The sequence below is a fragment of the Agelaius phoeniceus genome, chromosome 1 (genome assembly GCF_051311805.1).
Source record: "Agelaius phoeniceus isolate bAgePho1 chromosome 1, bAgePho1.hap1, whole genome shotgun sequence".
Lineage (NCBI taxonomy): Eukaryota > Metazoa > Chordata > Aves > Passeriformes > Icteridae > Agelaius > Agelaius phoeniceus.
The window spans coordinates 129,920,634-129,943,385 of record NC_135265.1 but is presented as its reverse complement, the minus strand read 5'-3'; the positions used below and the strand labels follow the sequence as shown (position 1 = coordinate 129,943,385).

The following is a 22,752-nucleotide window of genomic DNA, read 5'->3' as shown; positions in this document are numbered from 1 at the left end:
GCAGAATCGTACAAAGCCTTCTTGACGCAGGGCCGCCCTGAGCCACATGTAGTTTTACACCAATTCCCTAATCAAGCCCAGATTAATCAGAAGTGGCGTGAGGCAGTCGGTACCCTGAGGCGCCTGTGACGACGGCGAACTACGCAGCAGAGCAGCCATACCGCCGTGGGGGGGCTCGAACCCGCGGTCCCAGCGCACCCGGCAGTCACCGCGCAGCCGCGGCACAGCGCCTCCTCCCGCCCCTCGTGCCCGGCGCTGCGGCGGCGTCAGCTGACCGCGGGTCACGTGACCCACCGGCGGGTGAGCGGGCGGCGGCGCCGGGGATGGAGCAGTGACGGTAACGGCGGGCCCGGGCCTGGAGCGGGCGGGGGCAGGGAAGGAGGGGAGGACGGAAGGAAGGACGAGTGTCTGGGATACCCCGAGCGGCTACCGCAGCGCCCCGGCCTGCCCCGGCGCACGGCCTCCTCCGGCTCCGGGCCGCGCAGGCCTGGCACGAAGGGCAGCGCCGGCCGGGCCCGGCGGTACCGCGGCTCCCGGGGGCTCTGCTGGGCCTCGGGGCCGCCAGGCCGCCGCTCTGCCGCTGCCGGGAGTGTTTACCTCGGGGAGGCCGAAGGGACAGCGCGGCCCGGGGAGCCCGAGCCGGCGGTGCCGGGCTGTGGGAACTGACATCCAATCCCTGAGATGCGGCTCGGCGGCTCCGTGGGGAGCGAGGGCAGCGCCCCCCGCTCCCGGGGCCAGCCCCAGGTCGCTCCGCACAAGCGTGGGGACTCCCCACGGAGCAATGTCCCCGGCTGCCTCGCTATGGCCGCTTCTGCTTGGGGAACGTGGAGGCCAAGCACCAGACGTGATTTCTGAAGACGAGCTTGAAGAAGTGACACTTTAGGGACTCTGTGCTGGGCCGCATCAGTAAACGGAGGTTTCCTATTGAGCTAAATAGAAGCAATTGTCCCCTGCCCCTTGCCCTGGATTTTTTTTTTTTTTTTTGAAAAATGCAATGCTGTAGTTGAGATTCTGTTTTGACGTGGCTATATGTTTTTCTGGGTACAACACTTGTTGTACCATAAGTTTTATTTTAGATTGTAGTATACTGCATGAAAGATTTTTCTTTGGAAATCCATTTTCCTAGTAACATAGGGATGAAGCAGTGAACATTACAAAAAAGTCCTGGTTAAAGAGGTATATTGTGTGAATAAGCTACCCATTCTTACTGCTTATTCTAGGTTTTATTTTGAACACTTGGTATTTCCAGCTTTATCCTGTGGTCCTTTAATTTGCTTGGCTTTCGTTTTAACAATCAGTGTGTATGTATTTTTTGTCTGACCAGCATTTGTATCTGTTTTTCAAACTGCTCTGTAGCACTTCTCCTTTCTTCACTTCTTGTTTAGTATTCTCCATTGTTCTGGTTTCAAGGCCCCTCATGTAAAAAACATTTAAAACTCTTCTATCAAGCTTTTTGTTCCCTTGTGTGTATTTAATAATACCTCCTTTTTACCTGAAACGTGAAATCATCTTACTTCCCATGACTGTTAGAGATGGAACACAGCTTCAGGAAAAACAACCACACAGACAAAAAATGGTGAGGGAGAAAGGGAAGTGCAGTGACTTAATGATTCCTGGCAGCTACAACTGTTTCTTCTGGAAATTTTATAAGTATTCTGTAGAGAGTATTGATGTTTGTGGAAAACATGAGAATGCAATGTACCTTGTGTCTTCCTGAGTAGGATTCTGGATTTCTGTGTTATTGCTTTTCTGTCTTTTGCTTGGATATTTGTAAGTTGCTGCTGCCACCACTTAGTTTACCCAACAACTTTTTCCAGTCCTAGCCTAGTCAAATCCAGACAAAAACAATTTAAAGCTTTAACAAACTTTGAGAGTGTGTGTCAGCCGTAGTGGTGTCTCTCTGAGTAGGTGAAGTTTACTGTAGCCTTGGCTGTGCCTCTTATAGGGCCAGAGTTCAGTGGAGTGCAGGAAAACCTCTCTTGAGCCAAGTCTGGCATGCATTAAGGAAGATAATGCATCATAGTAGCCTGAATAAGAGGAAAATTTGTTTTGTTCCATATCATCAGTAATTAATAGACGTCCTGTGGAGACCTGTTATGTGAGATACTGCAGCTGGTGCTAAACCAAGAAGCCCTGTGGCATGATGATGACTGATGTTGTGTGTCTGGTCTTGTAAATGCTGTGATTTATCAGCTACCTGTACCTGCCTTGGCATTGTCTGGCACTGCTGTGCTGGGCCTGGTGGGCAGTGCCAGATGTCACAGAGTGTGTCCTGTCAAGGGCCTCAGAACTGGGTGTCATCATCTCCTGCTGGGAACGAGGCCCCTTAAGTCCAAGGAGGATGGATGGCTGCTATGCCAGGCTGTGCTTCATGATAGTGATTTAATGGCTGGTAAACTTCAGCTTTAGGCTTCCTGAGGAGCTGAGCAAAAGAATCAGCAACCAAGCCTGTGTCTCACCTGGATTTTCAACACCCTTGAATGAATACAGAGGGGAAGGACCTATGTGTTGTTTTGGGCAAAGTTTGCTACCACATACTAGTTCTAGCAAATACAACACTTGATTCATTCTCCCTCAAAAAAATTGAGTGCTGTACTCTGTGCTCATGAAATACAGGTTAGTCTCTACTCCTTAACGCTGCTACAAAAGACATTGCAGATATCAAAATTTAGATTCTGTCAAGGTACACTTTGATTTTGTTTTTCATTCTCTTATTAAAAACATCCAGTAACTCTCAACCAGCTGTTTCTGCTTCTTAGTGACAAAAAAACACATACTCTTAACTTCCTGAGCTTGTCTGCAACATAAGCCAGCATCATTTGTATTTAGTACCAACACTTTCTTGACTAATGCCAGTATGTGTAATCTTATTGATGGTTTGCAGTTGTAACAGAGATATCAAGACTAGAAAGTGTTCTCCTTTTTGTTGAAATGTTTAGCTGCCAGCAGAAGCTTCTTTACTTGAAAGAACAAACTAGAGATTATTGCATTTAAATAATTTTAGGCATTTATTTAGTTTAAAACACTGTCCTAATCTGAAAAGTGATTGGAGAAAAGATGTCAGAGTTGAAATTTTTTGGTTTTGCTTGTTTTTTCTGATGTTTTCAGAAAAAGTTGTCTGTTATACAGACACTGGAATGTTGGAACTCAGGACATCTCTCTGGGTGTCCAGAGTTGCCGGGACCCCTGCCAGGGGGTTCAGAGACCCTGGCACACAGCCCAGAACACCTGTGGGTTTGATTATGACCTATGGAGCAAATGACCAGCTCTGTATGAAGACCTGAAAGCCACAGAAGTTTAAGTAGTGTAATAATAAAATTATCACTACCTAAAGTAGATTTTGGGGTTTTTAGAATAGAGGTTTTGGGGACAAGATGGAGGGACTTGGGTGTGTCCAGCTTTTCTTCTTCTCTACCTTCATCTTCTGCTGTGATGTTGGCACTTTTATATTGGTTTAGAGTAGAAGCTCACTGTCTAACATAGGTGATAGGTATTGGAAAGTAATTGTAAACATTATATACGTAGTATGTAGTATAAAGAGATAACACCTTCCTGGGGGCAGGCAGAGTGCCTGGAATTGTCCTCCTGGACAGATCTCGGCAGGGCAGGAGAAAGAATTTTATAGATGAGATACAGTAAACAACCTTGAGACCAAGAACTGAAGAACTCCGACTCATTCTTTGAACATGCAGGCCAAAACAGAGACTTTTCACACGTCTTGGGGCTGCAATAAACTGCAACCTCCCAAGACTGGAAAAGGTATATAGCTGTGAAAATATAATGTGGGTCCTGTTTTATTTGATTTCTTTTCAGTTAGATTGTTTGCTTGTTATCTTTCTATGAAATTGCAGTTGCTAATGAAAGGTGCTAATGTTGCAAACTCAGCCCACTTTAACATACAGGATGGGCAGTTTAAAAAGATTTTCCGACTGTGTAAATATGATTTGGAAGATAGGAAAAAATGAATTTGAAACCACATGATACTTCTGGTAAAATCTCTTACAGTGGCTTTAACAGCACTATAGCAATGTGGAGTGAGATGTTTTTCTTCGGGCAAAGCTTTGACTGCTGTATTAATGGCAGATATTTTTTCTTCTTTCTCTTGCTTCCCTTCTGCTAGCATCTTGCCTTTATCCTCAGAATCAACAGCCATCAAGATAAAGGCACAAAAATGACAGAGTTTTGGCTGATTTCTGCTCCTGGAGAAAAGACCTGTCAGCAGACATGGGAGAAGCTACATGCAGCAACTACAAAACACAACAACCTTTCCACTAATTCAAAGTTCAATATTCCGGACTTGAAGGTATGTAAGCCCTGTGTCCTGTCCTAAGAAGTGTGTTTGTTTTGCACCATCTTTGTTTCTCTAGATTAAAACCTGCAGATGTTTTAGAGAGAGTAGCTGACTTCTCTTGATGTGTATGTGTGGATCTAAGAAATAATTCAGACAACGGTTATCTTTTTTTCTGAACTTCTAAGTTAGTTGTTCACACTGTAAGTTTTCAAGATTCAGCAACCTGTGTTCTTTCAGCAAATAAAGCAGTTTTTTCTGAGGATTGTAGTCTTGATCTCATGATGGTAGCAGTTACTTGGAGAAGAAAAATAGGAACTTGTGATCTGATTATTGAGAATTTCCTTTGACGGTTTTGTTTTGCCTTTTTAAAAAATTATTTTATGTTTTTTCCCCTTCTGAATTGTCTGCTCCTTTTCTCTGTCTGAGATACAGTGAAAGGTTCAAATTAAAATACAGGAGTTGATCAAAGAGCTGCTCTGCCTTTTCTCTGTCCAGAAGTAGCATTCTTCTATGAGAGCAGTGGTTTATCTCTGGCTGAGCATTCCAGTGTGACCTGCCAATGTGTTGTGGAAAATGGGAAAAAACCTGTTTGAACTATTCTGTGAGAAAGAAATAGTAACAAAATAAGAAAGTAGTTAATCTTGGGTTAATACAATCATCAGGATACAGAAAAGTTGTGAGCCAGTGTATTCATTTAGAAAAGGTCTTTCCTAATGCCTGGATGTTTCTTGAACAAGAATTGGAGCTCGGTGAAAGCCCATCAAAGCTTACAAAATTGAGGAGAAAAATGCCATCAGTCTTGGTCTACAGAGTGCATCAAGGTCAGGTGGCATAATGCCTTTTTCCTGTGTCTGCTAAGGAATGAGCCCAGGGCACAGAGTGCTTCAGTCTGCCTTTTAACATCTTCAGACTGCCCTAACTTGTGTTCACATTTGGACTGTCCTGAGTTAGAACAGTGACTAGAACAAATGTCTGTCTGCTCCCAGGATATCCTTGGACAGGAGTCAGGATAGCTTTCAAACTGTAGGGTGCCTGCAGCATTTAGAGGAGTTATTGCTGAAATCTGTTGGGGCCCATCAGGGTTAGAAGCAATTTCTTTTGCTTTGACTGTGTTTCCTAAAAGGGCCAGAAACTGAATATACTTTATATACAGTGGGAAATAGTCTGGCTTCTGTGAGACTGTTAAAGCAGTGAGAACCTTTAGTTAAAACTCATTTAAACAGTGGTTTAGTCTCTGCTGAACAGCAGTCTTATTGCTTAAAGACTTGCTAGTCCTGAGGCTTTTAAGTAACTAGTTAAAATGAGCTTCCTTATTCTGCTTGTGGCCCACAGGAAGGTGAGGCATGGAAAGTCATTTTATGTGATATTTCTTAAGTAATTCTGCTCCTTTCTGCTTCAGAACTAAACAGAAAAGGACTAATATGAATTTGAGTGGTCAGATATATAGAAAGTAGATGCTAGATTACAAGTATGTTAAATGTTACTAGCCCTGTAATATTTCAGTGAGGAATGTGTACTCTAGATACATGAGATTAGGGAAGAAAGTGTTTTTCTGGAGGAGAAGGGAAGAAAGAGTGAAAGCTTGTAGACAAGCTAGATATTTTATTACCCAAGATGCAAAAAGTCCAGACTCTTGTTGGTCTCACTGCTGCAGTACTCTTGTATTGTCAAAGTTTTCGATGCCCGTGTTGCCTCCAGTGCTGAGATTCCTGATCAGTGAAATTTCTCATTTGATCTAAAGTAGTGAATTAAGTGCTCAAGCAACTGCTTTGTGAAAAGTGCACCCAATTTCTAGCATAGGCATTGTTTTAACATGTTTTGGATGGTTGGATTGCAGAACTGAAACTGAGCACCAAACTAGTGAGTTAGATCTGATCCTGTGGTGTTTTGAGGCAGGGGCGATATCTTAACAAGTGAAACAGAGTGTGACTTTGGTAAATCAAGATGTCTGAAATCTTGAGAGTCCAGCATTTTATGTAGTTCTGGAGAGATACCTCTTGGGAGATGTATCTTTTACTGTTAGCTGGTTTTCTCTTTCTATGTTTATATACATCTGCTAATGCATTTTGATCTTTGCTTCTAGGTTGGCACACTGGATGTTTTGGTTGGTTTGTCTGATGAGCTGGCTAAACTGGATGCGTTTGTGGAGAGGTACCAGTTCATTTTTACTAGGATGGAAAGTATTAGAATGATGATGTGATGGTTTGCTGAGTTCTAATAATACACAGGTTATTTTCAGCATTTTTTTGTATCACAGTGATCCTCTGCAGCCAGTCAGCAAGCTCAGATTTAAGAAAGCTAAGATGCTGGTTTTCACAGTATCTGTTCTTGAAAAAAGAAAAATAATTCTGAACTCCTTACGGAATACTGGAACATTATGCATTCTCTCTTCAGGAGTGCTGTGTGGTGCTGGGTCCTGGAGAATTGTTAAAAATTGAGCCTGACAGGTGCAGGAAGTGGTGAGGAAATGAAGTAAAAGCTTGTAATTCTAGCAGGAATACTGTTTACACACTTTGAGAAAGTAACCATGTAATTTCCTAATCCATAGAAATACTTAAAAGTATTAATATTAAAATGCAAAACTTACTCATTTTGAAGAAACTAATGACCTTTTGAAAGTGATTTCAAGCAAAAGTAGCAAAATTTCACATAACCAGAATTCATGGAGCCATCTTCTGTTTCAAGGAGAGCAATCTTAAATAGACATTTTTAAATAGAAAAGGAAACTCTTTGGCCTGGCACATGTGAATAATATTATACATGGTTTTTCAGTTAGGAAGGCAGGTCTTGAGTGTCACATTGCATTGTCAGGGTTACCCTGTGTTTAGCTTGTATTACTGTTGACTTCTACCCCTCTACCTGTTTCTAGAAAGGGGTTAGAATTTTGGAAGTACAACAGACTTAAAACAAATTTTGCAATATAGTGACTTTACACTTGAAGTCAACACCAATGTGAGGGAGCTAGCCTCACCTTGTTGAGAACTGGTGAGTAGCAGCAGTAGAGATTTTAAATAAAGGTGTGGAATACTGAGAAATTGGTCTCCTTCAGATATTGAGCCCAGCTTGTGCTCTCAGAAAGTTTGGATGTAGAGCAGTCATCATCCTTGTTTGATCCAGTCACTTTTGATCCAATCTCAGGCGACTTAAAATGAGTTTTATGAATGGTATTTCTCAAATGGCAGGTTTGGGGATTTATTGTTTTTTTTAAATATATCTTTATCTTCCAATTTTCAGTGTTGTAAAGAAGGTGGCCCAATATATGGCTGATGTTCTAGAAGACAGTAAAGATAAAGTTCAGGAGAATCTTCTGGCCAATGGAGGTAAAGTGTTAACCATGATATCCTAATGGATTCTAAAACTGTAGAAGGGAAGGCAATGATCCTGAAACTTACTGAGGTACCAGGAAGCCAAGTGCAAGGGGCTGCTCCTGGGTCAGGGGCATGAATGGATCAAGAGCAGCCCTGCTGAGAAGGACTTGGGGTGCCTACAGGTGCCAGTGTGCATTTTATTTCAGTAAAGAGCTGCACTTTTCTCTGAACCAATATTTTATTTTCAGAGCCATTTAATAGAATTATCACAGCTTGTATTGATGCAAGAGAGGCTAGTATCAGTGGGTAAGGGCTTGGAGTAGTGTCTTTTGTAGATAGCTGTACAAACCTGTCATTTCAGGGGAGCCACATGATCATTGCTGCCTTTTTTGCCATAATAACCTTCCCTTCTCCCACCCATTTTTCACACAGAGCAAAAAGAAGTTGCTTTTGTCTGTAGTTCTCCAACCATCCTTGACTTAGTAATAAATGTCATTTACAGTCTACAGAGGTGGTGAAACCACTGTCTGAAGGCAGAGGTCATGGAGAATTTACAGCTTGTTTATTTTCAAATTTCGTAAGCAACAGGGTCCACACGTGGGAAGGTCCAGTCTGTTACAGTTCTCTTCTGTTAGAGCAGTTCTTCACAGAATATAATACAGTTGTCTTTTTATTGTCAATCTTAACAAAGTTCTTTAAAATTTTAGTTGACTTGGTCACCTATATAACAAGGTTCCAGTGGGATATGGCCAAATACCCCATCAAGCAATCCTTGAAGAATATTTCAGAAATTATTGCAAAGGTAAGGTAACTTGTTTTATAAAACTTCCCTATTTGAACTTGAGATATTTATGCACAAAACTTGCTCTCAAAGCAATTTGTCTGTTTTAGCCAGCAAACAATAGTAATGAACTTTGTAGCAGTTAGTAACCAAAGAAATACATGGGATGTGGCTAGGACTTGGAGAGTGCTCCCTGGAGGCCAACATGCTGTCTTTGCTGATTTTTGTTTCCTAGGATCACTGAGCTAGCAAATGAATAGCCAGGAAATGATGCTTCCATTTTAGTTTTGCTCTACTAGCATATTGTTTGTCTGATGTTCTCAAACCTTGTGGGCTGTTAGCAGTGAACCAGGGAACTTATTCATATTTTAAAAGCTGTGGCACTCAGTTGTGAGGGGAGAAATAAGCCTTCATTGTTAGATGTAGAGTTTTCATGTGTTTTCCTCATCTTTACTTTGGCAAAGTGTTTCATACATGAAGGGCTTTATTTTTTAACTTGCTTGTGAGCCTCTACAGGATCCTCAGCAGTGACTGGTTTAGACAGTGAGAGAATTCTCTGTAGACAATCCTTGCTTTAAGATCTTCCCAGCCTCTTCAGGTTGTTTTTTTCCCTTCCCTGTTTTCTGTAATCTACAGACTGGCTCTTGGAACTGCCTGTGTTACTAACTGAAGTACATAACTTGCAAAAAGAAGAGGCTCTTCTGGGTACTATAGAAACAGTCTTTGGTGGTGGATGTGTAGGGACTATAATGGGGTTGGGATGGTGGTAAGTGCTGGCAGACTTGTGCTTTGCTATTACTGCAGATTCCTGAAACTATTACATTAATTTTTTTGCAGAGATTACAAAATTTTAATATATGCTACAAAGCTGACTGAAAATGCAATTAATACTTTCATTTTTGATATTTTCTTTGGGACTATCATTGTATCTTGAATTTATTTCACAAATTACATTTAGTAAGTATTCTTGGAAAACACCTGCAGTGTGGCCTTTTGTTAGAGGATGACTGGCTGTCTTATGGCTCTGAAGATTTGCACATTAAGAATATATTACAGATATAAAATAAAAATATTAATATCTGACACTAGCACATATTTGCTTCTTCAGAAGAAGGTAGCAAAATGAAGCACTAAGCTTTTACAGCAGTTATAGTACAGCACTTGTTTTTGCAGAAATTGAATTTGTTGAAAAAGAAATCTAGGACATGAAGAGATATGCCCTTTTTTGAAAATTATCAAATATTCAGTGCATGTTATTCTGTGTCCCAGAGTCTGCTAGATAAATAATCTGCTTCAACAAAGCTCTAGAACCTTAACTTCAACTGTCTTACATTCTTCATCTACTTTAGGGACCTCATTGACCTGTTGTATTGAATAGTAAATGTAGACAAACAGGTCTGCTGGAGTTCGGCTTGAGTCATCCTGTTGGGGGTTTCCATTTTGCTTCATGTTTAGCTGTGCTTGTATTCCATAGGAACAGCTTTAGGACATAAATGTGTAATAAATCTGATTTCAAATAGTTTACAAAATATTTTCAGCTGTGAGCCGTAGATGTATGTCCATAAAGTAGAGAAGGAAGATGACTGAAGATGCCTTAGGTTCCTACAGAAATGACCCCAAGGAGATCATATCACAGGACTTGAAACAGTTTTGTCCCAAGGCAGAAAGAGTCCTGACAGAGATAAAGTCTTCATGTAATCACATGCCAAAGTGAAGATATAGGAAAATTGATAGAGCTACATTAATTAAAATCTGTGAAGCCTCTTGACAGGTTGATGTTAAATAATTTGAAAAGTTTGTCAAATAATGAATTACTACATTTCCTGTGTGATTTTATGTCATCCTCACTCACTCAGGCAGCAGATTCTGATGTCTGTCAAAATGAGTAATGGCAATTGCGGTGGGGATTTGTCAGTTGAGAAGAAATTACAGCAGTGTCAGAAACCTTTAAAATAAAATGATATCTGCTGAAACTCTTCATCAGGTTTTTTCAGCTTTCAACTTACAGAAATTTTGTGAGCCCCACCGTGAATACAGAAGACTTTTGAGATGGCATTGTGCTGAGAGCTGTCACTTAATTGAGTTATTCTTTGGATTTGAAATTAGTGATCAGACTTATGCAAGGAGACAGCCTCAATATTTTCAGTGCCCATGTCCAACCTTTTCAGCAGCCCAGGCATGCATCAAAGTGCAACATTTCAGCTGTATGGCTACAAGACACTGATGTATTGCCAATGACTACCTAAGGGGTTTAAATATCTGGGATTGCTCTGTGTAGAGATAGGCTTCCTGTGTTAGACAGCATTTTCCTTAGCAATACTGTGAGTCTGCCTCCTTTTGCAGTGACCTTTGTGAGTTATTCACCAATTCTACTCGCAGAAGGAAGTTTGTATTGTTGCTTCATTTGGTAATTTTACAAACATTTATTTTCAAGAGCTCTGTTGTGGCATAGAGGTTTGTGGTTCTGTATTCTCTAACATTCAGTAGGAAGCAAAGCTGGTTGTTTTTCACAATAAACTTCAGTCAGTGCAGCAGTAACAGGTTTTTATCTATGCAGTCATTTTTTAAAAGACTACTGACTCTACAAATGAGAGCAATTAAAAGTATTGTCAAGTAGGAAATGCTGAATGGAACTGGTTTGTAAAGGCAATGATGGTATCAAAAGTTTTTGGGTTTTGTCATTAATAATGCATAGTTATACTGTTGTTGAAAGTTTTGATCCTTGGAAAAGGCAAAGGGTTGTCAGTCTGGGGAAGAGCTAAAATGCACAAAGGTACTAGCTTAATATATTCTGTTTAATTTTCCCCTTATGGTGTCCTCTAGATGTAAAAAAAAAGGTGCTGGTGTTACTTCTTGTAGTATTAAAAAGTTTTCATGAAGGTATATGCGTTGTGTGACACCTGCTGAAAAGTTCCGCATGTTGCTTTGCTAAAGGTTGTATCAGTCAAAGGATTTAAATAGCCTTAAGTACTCATCTGTTTAATTTTGTCATTTTCAGAGTATTTTGTCTAAAGGATTTCTGTATCTGTAAAGGTGCAAGCTCTTAATGTGTTGCTACATGAAACGAACAGAATGTTCAGGATTTTGATGACTTCCTGCTACAGACAAACCAACTTAGGTGCTACCATAAACAAGGTCACTATTTAATTAAGTGACCTTGCTTTTAAGAGAGATTTATTTTGTAGAAACAAAATCATATCTGAATCTCCAAGCTGAAGTGTTTTATGCAAACAAAATGTTTTATCAGTGGTCTAAGTCTATATAAAGGGAGAGTCCCTTGACAGTGTTCAGAAACTTTTCCCTGGGAATTTTTTCATGCTTGTACTTCCTTACTACAGTGAGGAGGCAGTGAAGGAAGCAGTAGGCAGCATTATAATCCCAGACCAACACTGTGCCATTGCAGTTACCCAACTGTTACTGAGTGTGCTGATTTTAAAACACCTCCTTGTATAGGGTGCACACCGATATGAGTATGGTTGGCAGTTTAACACACATTAATTAAAGTGCTTCATTTGTTTTGTAGTCTTCCACTTGCTGCCAAGTTATCTAGCTGGGAATGAATCATTTTTGGTAATCATGCTAATTAAGCCATCCTTCTCAAATCCATCCTCCAGGATTACTTGAGCGACCAAGTAATGGCAAGCTGAACATAAGTTCTATTCTAGTTCTTTAGATACAGCTCCTTTTCTTTTCATTTTTAAGGGAGTAAACCAGATTGACAATGATCTAAAAGCAAGAGCCTCGGCATACAATAATCTGAAAGGGAATCTTCAGAATTTGGAAAGAAAGAATGCGTAAGTTGTATTATTTTTTCTAATGTAGTGCAGGAACGTTATCTAATTATGAAAACTTAAGAAAATGTTAACTCTAAGCTTAATGTATTTTTGAGGTGTTTATTAGTCTTGAAGAGCAGCTGTCATAAAAGAACATTTATTATCAGCTGTCTGGTTGGTGCTAACTTAGCTGTGACTGAAAAGCAATTAAGAAATCACAGAAGCATGTACAAATAGCATAAATTGCTGGAACTTCTGAGAGGAGCTTGCTGTTAGTGGTAGTGCTGCTACTTAGGTGTCTTGTTTAAATAAGAAAGTCTTCCCTTCACACCACCTTAACTGGTTTTCTTCCCTCAGAATTTACCAGCAGAGACAGCTGTTAGGTACACACAGATATTAAATTAAACGAGGACTGTGTGTTGCCTTGTCACGTACGCGTGATGATTATAAGTATAGTTGGGGTACAGTAGTTATTCTGTGCAAATGGGGCTGATTAATGTGCCTGCCATTACAGTGAATGGCACAAGCCTGCTGGCTGACTCAGAGCCATGGGTCATTCCAATGACAGTACATGACAAGCTGTTGTAGGAGTGAGACATCAGTTCTGTGCTAAGCCATGGCAGTTTGTCAGCTGAGCGCCATTAAACCTTTTATGAATACAAGGAAATACACTGCTTTAAGTTTTTATTGATGTTCTGTGTGTAGATCGTACTACATTAGTTATAACTCTGAGGCTCCATGTGCTAGAATCCACACTTAATGGCTTTAGTGGTTCTTGCAATTTTAAATCACTTTTTAAAAGACAAGTTGGCCCCTTAAGCGTGTGACGTATTTGGAATATGGAAATGACGCACAGCAGCAGAGCTACTGATAAAAACGTCAGTGACTTTGGACAGTGAGATATAAAGTGCATATAAGGACATTTTGTTTGCTCTGCTAATAGCAATTGTGTAGGTAAAATGTATTTTTGAGAATGTTATATTATCAAGCACTGGAAACTGTTGTCCAGACAAATTCAGTTCTGAAATGTGTAATTGTTCTGGCTTTGTTTCTCTGCAGGGGAAGCTTGCTAACCAGAAGTCTTGCTGATATTGTAAAGAAAGAGGACTTTGTACTTGATTCAGAATATTTGGTCACATTATTAGTGATTGTGCCCAAGTAAGTCTATTCATCCTAAGAGTAGAATACAATAAGAAATATAAATAACTTAATAGATCTCACAACTCTATAATACTGTCAGAATGACATCTCAGTTTACTTGGGGCTTTCCTGGATGAGCAAACAGAACTGTTAATATGCTCAGGAGAGATAAGTAAGCGTCTGTGCCTGTGTTCCTTTGTTCACAAAAACTTCTTCTAAGGACTGCTGGGTGCTCATGAATTTCTTGAAGAAACTGGAAATTAGATTTATATCTCTTATTCAGTGTTTGCTATGACTAGACATGCTCCATAAGGGTGTCCTTATGAAAATAAGTGCTGAGTAAAAACATGACTTGTTTTACATTAGAAGGCTTAATCATTAAATTATCCTGGTTAGGACTATGCCAACTTCCATAATTTACTGAGTGAACTCTTTACTGCTTTGCTCTGCACGTTTTTAGATTGCCTGAACACTGTTTTTTGGGTTTTTTTTTTTTACTTAACTAAGTCTGTGCCATTGGATCCCTGCTTATGTTCTGTCAAAGGCTTGCTGGGTGAGCAGGCTGTTCTTATTTGAAATGTGTGAGCAACAAAAACCTCATGTTTTCCCTTGGCCAAGGAAAGTGGTGATACAGATGCCCTCAAAACTGTTGTAAAATGAAAAAATGGTCCTTGACTGGAGCTGCAAGCAGAAAGCTCCTAATTTATGAAAAGTCCACTGGCTCTCTTTACCACAGGAGCCATTAGAGTCTGTCACATGTTTTCCCTCTGGTGAAGGAAAACCAATTTTGCGGTGGCTTTAGCAGAAAGCAGGTGGTTAGAATATCTCTGCTGTTATTTGTCTTGTTTTTGCTGTTAAAAGGATGGAACCTCTTCACAAGTACCTAGAGAAAGGCAGGGCTTCCAAAATTCCCAGTCCTTCAGGCAAGTGTAGGAGTCTAGGGAACCTGTTTATAATTGTGGAAGAAGTATTCCTCTGCTCAAAAGAGCGGAGTTGCTGATTAACCTTGACAGTTAATTCCATTTGGTCCCCTGAGATCTCTACTTAATGATGATTTAATTTCATAGTTCTTTGGTTTAAAAAATGTTGCACTTGTAAACTGACATGAAGACTGAAAATATGTTACTTTTGCAATCACTATAGTTTATTTATCAATAATTATAAAAACAGCATGAGGAGAACTGAGTGTTTTTTGAGTCTGGCATATTTCTTAAAACCTACACCTGAGATGGAAGATGTGATGATTAAATGTTTTTACCTTTAAAAAAACCCCTTGATCCATTAATCTCAGATTAAAAGTCTAACAATAACCTGTGTATTCTCTAGGTTAAATTACAATGACTGGGTTAAGCAGTATGAAACACTAGCAGAGATGGTTGTACCACGTTCCAGCAAGTAAGTTGTGAAATGCTAAATCTCATATTTGCATGTGCTGTGTTTCAGGGGTGTCTTTATCTACAAAGACTGTGAATTTTAAAGATTGGTCAAAAAACTTGTCAATATATCTAACTTTCTAGCTTTATCTGATCAAATCTGATCAAATAATTGAGGAAAAATTCAAATAGAACTCTAGGGTTAACCAAAGTTATCAAACTTACGTGAGAAGAGTAAGAGGATTCAAGAGTTAATCTAGTTCTGGTCAGATATATTCAGCCTCTGGGTGGAGTGTGGTGAAGATAAGCAGCAAATGCTGGCTGCTGGCCTGTAAGCTTTAGGTCTGTATTCACAGGACTTGAACCAAGTTATATGAACTCTGAAAGCTTCCAAAGAATGGACAACTGGAAGTGTAAATTTGTTGTGTTCAAAGAAAGGTAGCTTGTCTCTTTGGGTCCTTGGTATCAGGCTGGTGCTAGGTGCTGTGGTGGGCAAGATTAAACCACTTTGAAAGATGAAGTCCATGTGTAGCACAAAACATCTATTTGGGGTTAATTTTAACTGACAGACTGAGGTTTTGATCAGGAAAATCTGATGCTACCAGTTCTGTGCCACTTAAAAAATCTGAACTTGTTCTGGATAGCTTCACATTTGGAAGACCTGCTAGTGCTTCTTATTTAATTATTGGGAAACCATGGCCTAGGGCTAGCTTAAGAAAAGGCAACTTGTTAAACTGTTGGATAATGCTTGTATTGAAGACAGTATGACATTGAGGAACAGTCAAGCTTTTTTTTCCTAAGGTAAAGCCTCAAAATAAGCAATATTATTTTAAATTATAAAATAGTAAATCTAAGGGTCATCTTTGCAGCCTAAGAAACATTTTGTTTTGCCAACCTGTATATTTTTAATTTGTGTATTTTTCTATTTTATATCCATTTCATTTTTCTTTAAAACACACATTTCTAATAAAACTGTAGTCCAAACGTTTCAGTACTAAACCAGCTTCAGTTACTTTTTTTGTTAAATAAGTTTTAATTTGAACAAATATCATATGAAGTGATTTTGTGTGATGAAGTCTCTCAATGTGAAGTGTAAGCTGCCATTATTTATGAAGGGAGCAATTAAGAGCAGTCAGTGACATTCTGTATGAGGTGCTTAATTTGGGAACTAAACTTGTATAATTATTTACATTTATGTCTTGCCTTGTAGCAATAAAGTACAACACATGGTACTGTGTGACTGATCTGTGCTGGCTTGATCCTGGTTAATTCTGACACTTGGTCTGTTTTCTTTCTGTGTAGTGTACTCTTTGAGGACCAAGACAGCTACCTTTGTAATGTCACCTTGTTCAGGAAGGCAGTGGATGACTTCAAGCACAAAGCCAGAGAATATAAGTAAGGTTTATTTTGTGTGCATTCTGTCTCTCATGCTTTGAAGGATCTCTGGATAGACACTTCTGATTTTATTCACTTCCAAATGCAGATTTATGGTCCGTGACTTCCAGTACAATGAAGAAGAGATGAAAGCCGATAAAGAAGAAATGAATAGACTGTCAACTGACAAGAAGAAACAGTTTGTAAGTCTTAATAAAGTGGTCATTACAGAAATGTGAGACATCTAAGACTTGTTATTGCTACATAAAATTTTCATGAAGTTGTGATTCAGAGAAAGCATTGTAGGGATGACATGATGTAGCCGGCCTGCCACCCAGCTAATCTACTCCAGGATAATTGAATTTCGTGCAGCACAAGTGCTCCTTACTGCATTGAACCAAGAGCTGGTATTGCAGCTGATAATGTTTGAAGTTTGAAAATGGACAAGTGTTTGAATTGCATAATCAGATATTACTAAAAGGATCTTTAATATAGTTAGATCATGACAACTGAGATGGGGACCTGAAGGGACAATGGGAAGTGTCATTAAATGTCTCTTTACTTTCTATCAAAACACTCTTGAGCAATTATGTCCATAATGAACTTTGTCTTTAGCTTGTCTTTTATTATGGTACAGATATTGAGTAGCTGCTCAAACATGCATAATGGGCTGAGTCTTTTTCTGATGTTTGAATAGCTTATTTTCTTTCCCTCTCTTTTCTTTCACAGGGACCTCTGGTTCGGTGGCTGAAAGTTAATTTCAGTGAAGCTTTCATTGCATGGATTCATGTGAAAGCATTACGTGTTTTTGTTGAATCTGTTTTAAGGTAATGAGGCAGATTTGAATAGTGATTTCCTTCCTAGACTTGGTAAGAATTCACATCTAGCTTGGGTTTACCAAACTGAAGCATCTGAATGCTGCTCTTCTGGGAAGGAGGAAGCAAAAAGCAGGGCGGTAAGAATAGTTGGTGGCAATAGCTCTTGTTGCCAGTTGTGAAATATTTGAAGTAGATAATTGTGTATCTTCCCCTTGGATAGTCTTTTCACTATTGCTTTAGGAGTTACAGATACTCTGTACATAGCAGGGAGACATATTTGCTGATTTTTAGGTTACTTAAAGAGCTGCTTGTAACAAGAACTAACTACATCTTATATTTAAATGGAAAATTTGAATAGTTCAGAATAACAATAGCTTGGCATCATGAAATCTATGCTTTTTCTTTATGACATGCCTTTTGTAATCTAAATTTTTCAGTTTTAAACCACTCAATATTCTAATTAGAAATTTTGTCTGCTTTTTTTTCTTCATACTATCCACAAGTGTTGTTACTAGTCAAGAACAGATGTAGTTGTTCTGCAAAGGAAAGACCTTTATTTTTAATAGTTGAAGACGTTCCTACTGCAGTCAGTAAAGGGCAAGGTGTTTTTAGCCTTTTAGATCACTTTTCATAAAGGAGAAAAGCAGAGGAGAAAAAGAAAACAAATCACATGAACTTGCATTCTTGCTGCTATGGCCTTATTGTGAAGACAAAACTTGAGTAAAGAGTAAAGAAGAAAGCTGAACCTGACTGAAATGTTGGCAGCAGTTTCCACACTCCTAGAAAGGAAGATTAAGTAGAAACTACATTGTCCACCAAGTGTCATAAGCAAAGTAAATTAATGGAATATTCAAAATTTAGTCTGTGTTCAGGTAACATTGAGAATTATGCTAAATATTCAAGGATTTTAAATTATTTTTAAAATATTTAGGCTTCTGTTTTGTTATTTTAAGCTTGAAGTTCTTTTTTGATGTCTTATGAATTGTAGACACAGAATGGTTTTGCAAAAATGGAAATTAGCAGAATTTCCTCTTCAGCAATAGGATTCTTTCTCAAAAAAAAAATCTGCTTTGAATTATGAAAGAAGGTTTATTTCAGCATTTCCATGGTTTTCTACTTGATTTCCTCAGGTATGGTTTGCCAGTTAACTTCCAGGCAATGCTGCTTCAGCCTAATAAGAAAACAATGAAGAAACTGAGGGAAGTTCTGTATGACTTGTACAAACATCTTGACAGCAGTGCAGCAGCTATCATTGATGTAAGTACTTTTTAACTGCTACTAGTATGTTTAAACAAAGTCTATTGGCATCATTAAAAAGCTGTACCTCTCCATATTCTTCATTTTCTCACAGTACAGAGAATTTTGTCTCCTTAAAAAAATGCTGCCTCTGTTTTACACTTTTGCAAGGCAGATGGTATTTAAAGTTGCAACCAATATATTTGAAGAGCTGTCTAGTTTAAAAGTCACATGTAATTTCTTCTTACTACATTCTTTCCTACTGCTGATGGAAAGATACAGACTACAAGTTAGCATAGTAGTCCTCTGCTGTAGAAGGCTGAATCATTGTCAAAATGGAATCAGCCTTTCCATCTGTAGAGGTCTCATTTTCATGTGTAAAAACTGGTTTGTTGGGAGGCCTATTCTACTAATTGGCTTTGTATTGAAAAGTGATGATGTTTGTAGTTAAAGGTTAACTGAAGATACCATGAGTTTAGCTGAATTAAAAAAGATTCTTAATGTTATATTGAATGTAATGTATTTCCAGACCTTTTTGTGGAAAGAGGATGTGAGACAATTTAGGTGAAAATTAAAGATGCTGAACTTATATAATGTCCTGGATCATTCAGCGCCCTATAGCATTCTCATCAGAAACTGGCAGTGTTTAGATGTAATAGTGATGATGTGCTTACTATAGCAATGGATGTGAATTATTGGTACAGAACTACTTAGGGTTTGAAAAAGCACTTTGTATTTACTTATGAAAAATACTGTTAGTCATTTGTCAAAGTTCTAACTTTACCTGTTACTTAAACAGTCACTTGAATCTGAAAATTTAACCTTGAAATCTTACCTGGCCTATTTGATTCTAAAACATATTAATATTTCAGCTACTTCTTAATAGGAGTCTGAATTGTAAGAGTATAACTGGTTTCAAAACTTTATTTGCAGGCAACTATGGATATTCCAGGTTTAAACCTCAGCCAACAGGAGTACTACCCATATGTGTACTACAAGATCGATTGTAATTTGCTGGAATTCAAGTAAAAGTTCCCTAACATGACAATCTTCTCAGTGTTGATGTAAACAAACAGAAGTGAGGTTGAAGTATAGTAATACTTTTAACATTCTACTAATCATATGCTTGCTTCTTATGTTAGGTGAATTGAACACACTGTGGTCCATCTCTAGACATTTTCTTTTTAAAGAGCAGTGTAGGTAACCAGCTTTTAATCGACTATGTCTGTAAATGTATATTGAGAGAATTGAAGTATTTATAAACAGAGTGATTTATTTAAGGAAAAGCTTATCCCTCTTTCCTATGGTGGTCTGTGTTAATTCCATTTACTGTTGTTTATACAAAAAACTTGTTTACAGAAGACTAGTGTAAATGTTCATGGCCATTTTGTTCATTTGATTTAGTAGATACAACTGTGTTAACGTTGTTGAACTGTGATGTAAAGTATGTAAAATTGGTATGAAATCGTGCTTTCTGAATGGTTTAAAATTACAACTGATGCACTGTAAACGCAGGGAAAATAAACATACCTGTGCAAACGTGTCACTTTCTTCTACCACGTAAAATTGCAGATACTTGTGTCTAAACTGAAGCAATACATTAAGTCTTTAATAGTGCTGCATCCTGCATGCACTGGTACAGAGATACAATTGGCTTCAGCACAAGTACTTGTAGGAGATGCAGGAACTAATTCTGCTTTGTGCAGAAAGGCTCAAGTCGTTTGGCCACCACATACATGTGTGAGTGTTTTTCATGTTTGTATCTTTGTAACTCTAAAGAAAAGATGTGAGACAATCACTGGGAAGATGATGGCAAGCTGGGATAATAACAAGCTAGGCTGAGCTGGGATTTTGGTAATTCTTCTTTCTTTTCAGTCAGTTGAAGCTTGAGACAATTTTATAGCTTTGTGCACTGTACTATTAGATGCTCACTTTTTTTTTTTTTGCAATATCTGTTCTCCATACAGGGAATATGATGGCTTCCTTCTAATGTGGATAGAGAGGAGTTGTTTATTTCAGTACTAGCTATTACAAGTATTCTACCTGTCTGAGTAGCTAAATATGCAGTAAAAGCTGCAGTATTGTTTAAAACTGACTTGAATTGAGTGAGACTGGAGGAGTTCTGATTTATCAAAATTAGTATTTGAAGTACTGTAACCACTGGATTCTTTTCTCATTTAGTCCTTAACTGAAAATATCAGACCTTCAAGCACTATAGAGCTTTCAGCTGTGGAATCTCTAATCATAACCCAGCAGCACCTTGGAGGAACTGGCTAACTTTGTATGCCTACATTGATATCTCTAATTATTAAAAGGGAAGTCTAGGTTTTGAGTGCAAGAGTTGCATCTAGCTACTGATTTTGATAGGGTTTGACATCTATGAAAATATTTGCTGTGTAAATTTATGTTTGCTTTTCTTCCCGTTTTTATAGACAAAAAGGGAAATAGTGAGATCAGGTGTCCTGTTGAGGTCACATTTCTGCTTCTCCCACTTCTCAGTTCCTTACAGAAGATAACAGCTATTTAGTCTGTTGTCCAGGTTGTTAAAAGTGTGCCCAAGTGGAAGGGGTTTTCCCTTTTATCACCCAGCCCTGTCTCTTCCACTGGCTTTTGTTACTGCTGCTCACAAAGGTTGTCATCTTGGTTCTGAGCCCACTATAACATGTACACACTGCTTAAAGGTAAAGAGGGGTTTTTTGTCCTGCCTCTCTAATCACAGGAGAAATCAGGCTAAACTGTTGTCTCTGTTTTTCACCTTAGTTCTCTTTTGATTTTGTTTTCAAAGCTGTTCTACAAAGAAGTGCAGGTAAGGGCTTGGGTTTTCAGTAAGCGCTGTATGAAATGCTTTGCTGTGTATTTCACCCTGCTCAAGATACTGGTGCTTGCTCAGTCAGCCTTAGATCCTTCTGAAATGAATGGAGGCAAAGGGCAGGTGGACAATAGAATGACATCACCATCCAAAGTGAGGGAAGCAGTTAATATGCTGAAAAACAGAGAGATGTGGAAATGCTGTAGAAATGGGCTGACAGGCCCTGCAGGGACTGCAGCAAAGAGAATTGCCAAGTTCAGTGCTGGGGGATGAGAAACTCTTATGCCCCAGTGTGGGCTGGGTGTGGACTAGACAGGAAGCAGCATTGCAGAGAAGGAGCTGGGATTGCTCATGGGAAATTAGTTGTGCTTGTGGCCAGCCTTCTCCTGGGATGGCTGCTAGCTAGAGGGTAGCCATCCTTCCTCAGTATTTGGCACTTGTGGAGTCCTGTCTGGGCTCTATAATGCAAGAAAATGGAGCACCACAATGGAAAGTCCAGTGGAAGCTACCCAAGCTTGTCAGGGAGGTGGAGCATGTGACACTGCCTGGGACAATCGTGTCTCTCTCCATGCTGGGGAAGAGATGGGAAAAGCAAAGAGCAGATTTTACTGATATTTCCAACTGCCTGAACAGAGGATACAGAGAAGATGGAGCCTTCTGAGGTGCCTGAAAACTTCTCAGAGGTACATGGCAATAAGGAGAGGCAAGGGATGCAAGTTTGAATGTGGGAAATGCTCACTGGAGGCTGTGGTTGACCTTGGCTGATGGCCAGTTACCCACCAGCTGCTCTCTCACTACTGCTTGATGGGACAGGGGAGAAAACAGGCTGCTAAAGCTCCTGCTTTAGATAAAGCTGTAGAGATTGCTTGCCAGTTACTGTCACAGGCAAAACAGGCTAGGCTTTGGCAAGATGGGAGAGTTGGAGTTGCAGGAGTTTATTGCCAGTTCAAGATTTGGTTTGTGAGAAGCAGACAAAAAGTGAAGCACCTCATCCCCTTTGTTTTTCCTGAGGGTCAGCTTAACTCCTTCTAACCTCTGTCCTTCTGTCCAGCAGCTTAGAGGGATGGGGAATAGAGGTTATGGTCAAATGTTCATAATTCCTCTCTGCTTTATCTTCCCCCTCACACGTTTCCCCTGCTCCAGCATGGCTCCTTCCACAGGCTGCAGTCCTTCAGAGTAAGCCTAGTCTAGCACAGATCCTCTGTGAGTCACATTTCCTTCAGGGCTTGTTCCTCTGGTCTGATTTGGGTCCTCCAGAGGCTGCAGTGTGGATATGTGCTCTGGCACAGACCTCTAATTTGGCTGCAGGACAGTTCCTGCTCCACTGTGGTTCCCTCTGTGGGCTACAGGTAAATAAATAACCTGCAGTGCATTTCTTTTCAGTGATGTATCTAGTCTGGCATTACTTGTGGCTGAGTAGACTCAAAATTGCTGTTTAAAACAAGGGAAAATGGCAGAGTATTAAATATTAGTAACCAGCCTGGAATAGCTGATGTCTGGATATTGTTGGACCTTTCTAGTGATGAAGAGAGATTCCTGGATACAGGAGCCGGGAGTCAGTTAGATTAGTCAGTCTGTTAGTTTTGATTTATAGGGAGAAGTTAGGACCAGAACCACATAATTTTACAGTTTATTGTATTTCTGTGGTTCTTCAAAGATTCCTGGCAACTGAAACAAAGTTAAAACTGTGTAGAAATGGAAATCTTTCATTTTGTTTCCAAGAAGCATGGCAAGTGATTAGGTTAGAAAGTAATTTGTGGAAGAAATGAAAAACAGTACACTCTGGAATGTGAGGAGTATGGGAATGTTATTTTTCTTATAATAAAGTAACAACAGATGATTTATGTCT

At 39.4% G+C, this 22,752-nt stretch overlaps 1 protein-coding gene across 2 annotated transcripts; it reads left to right on the top strand.

The window, feature by feature from the left end:
• Positions 1 to 187: 187 nt before the first annotated feature.
• Positions 188 to 19,637, top strand: ATP6V1C1 (ATPase H+ transporting V1 subunit C1). Of its 2 annotated transcripts, none has more exons than XM_054632412.2 (13): positions 188 to 337; positions 4,121 to 4,303; positions 6,375 to 6,442; positions 7,526 to 7,611; positions 8,307 to 8,401; positions 12,083 to 12,174; positions 13,213 to 13,311; positions 14,620 to 14,688; positions 15,969 to 16,061; positions 16,150 to 16,243; positions 16,770 to 16,867; positions 17,989 to 18,115; positions 19,028 to 19,637. In XM_054632412.2, exons 2-13 carry the CDS (start codon positions 4,172 to 4,174, stop codon positions 19,121 to 19,123), a joined length of 1,149 nt encoding a protein of 382 aa, XP_054488387.1. In that variant the 5' UTR covers positions 188 to 337; positions 4,121 to 4,171; the 3' UTR covers positions 19,124 to 19,637. The 2 variants fall into 2 exon arrangements, with proteins under 2 accessions (XP_054488387.1, XP_077043442.1); XM_077187327.1 differs by having other exon boundaries at positions 208 to 337; positions 4,141 to 4,303.
• Positions 19,638 to 22,752: the final 3,115 nt, after the last annotated feature.

What these genes read in the sequence shown, in the direction of transcription:
- ATP6V1C1 (XM_054632412.2), top strand. Translation starts at nt 4,172, where the DNA reads ATGACAGAGTTTTGGCTGATTTCTGCTCCTGGAGAAAAGACCTGTCAG. An exon ending in TCAATATTCCGGACTTGAAG is followed by an intron (nt 4,304 to 6,374) that starts GTATGTAAGCCC and finishes CTTTGCTTCTAG; the next exon opens with GTTGGCACACTGGATGTTTT. An exon ending in CACAAAGCCAGAGAATATAA is followed by an intron (nt 16,062 to 16,149) that starts GTAAGGTTTATT and finishes TTCCAAATGCAG; the next exon opens with ATTTATGGTCCGTGACTTCC.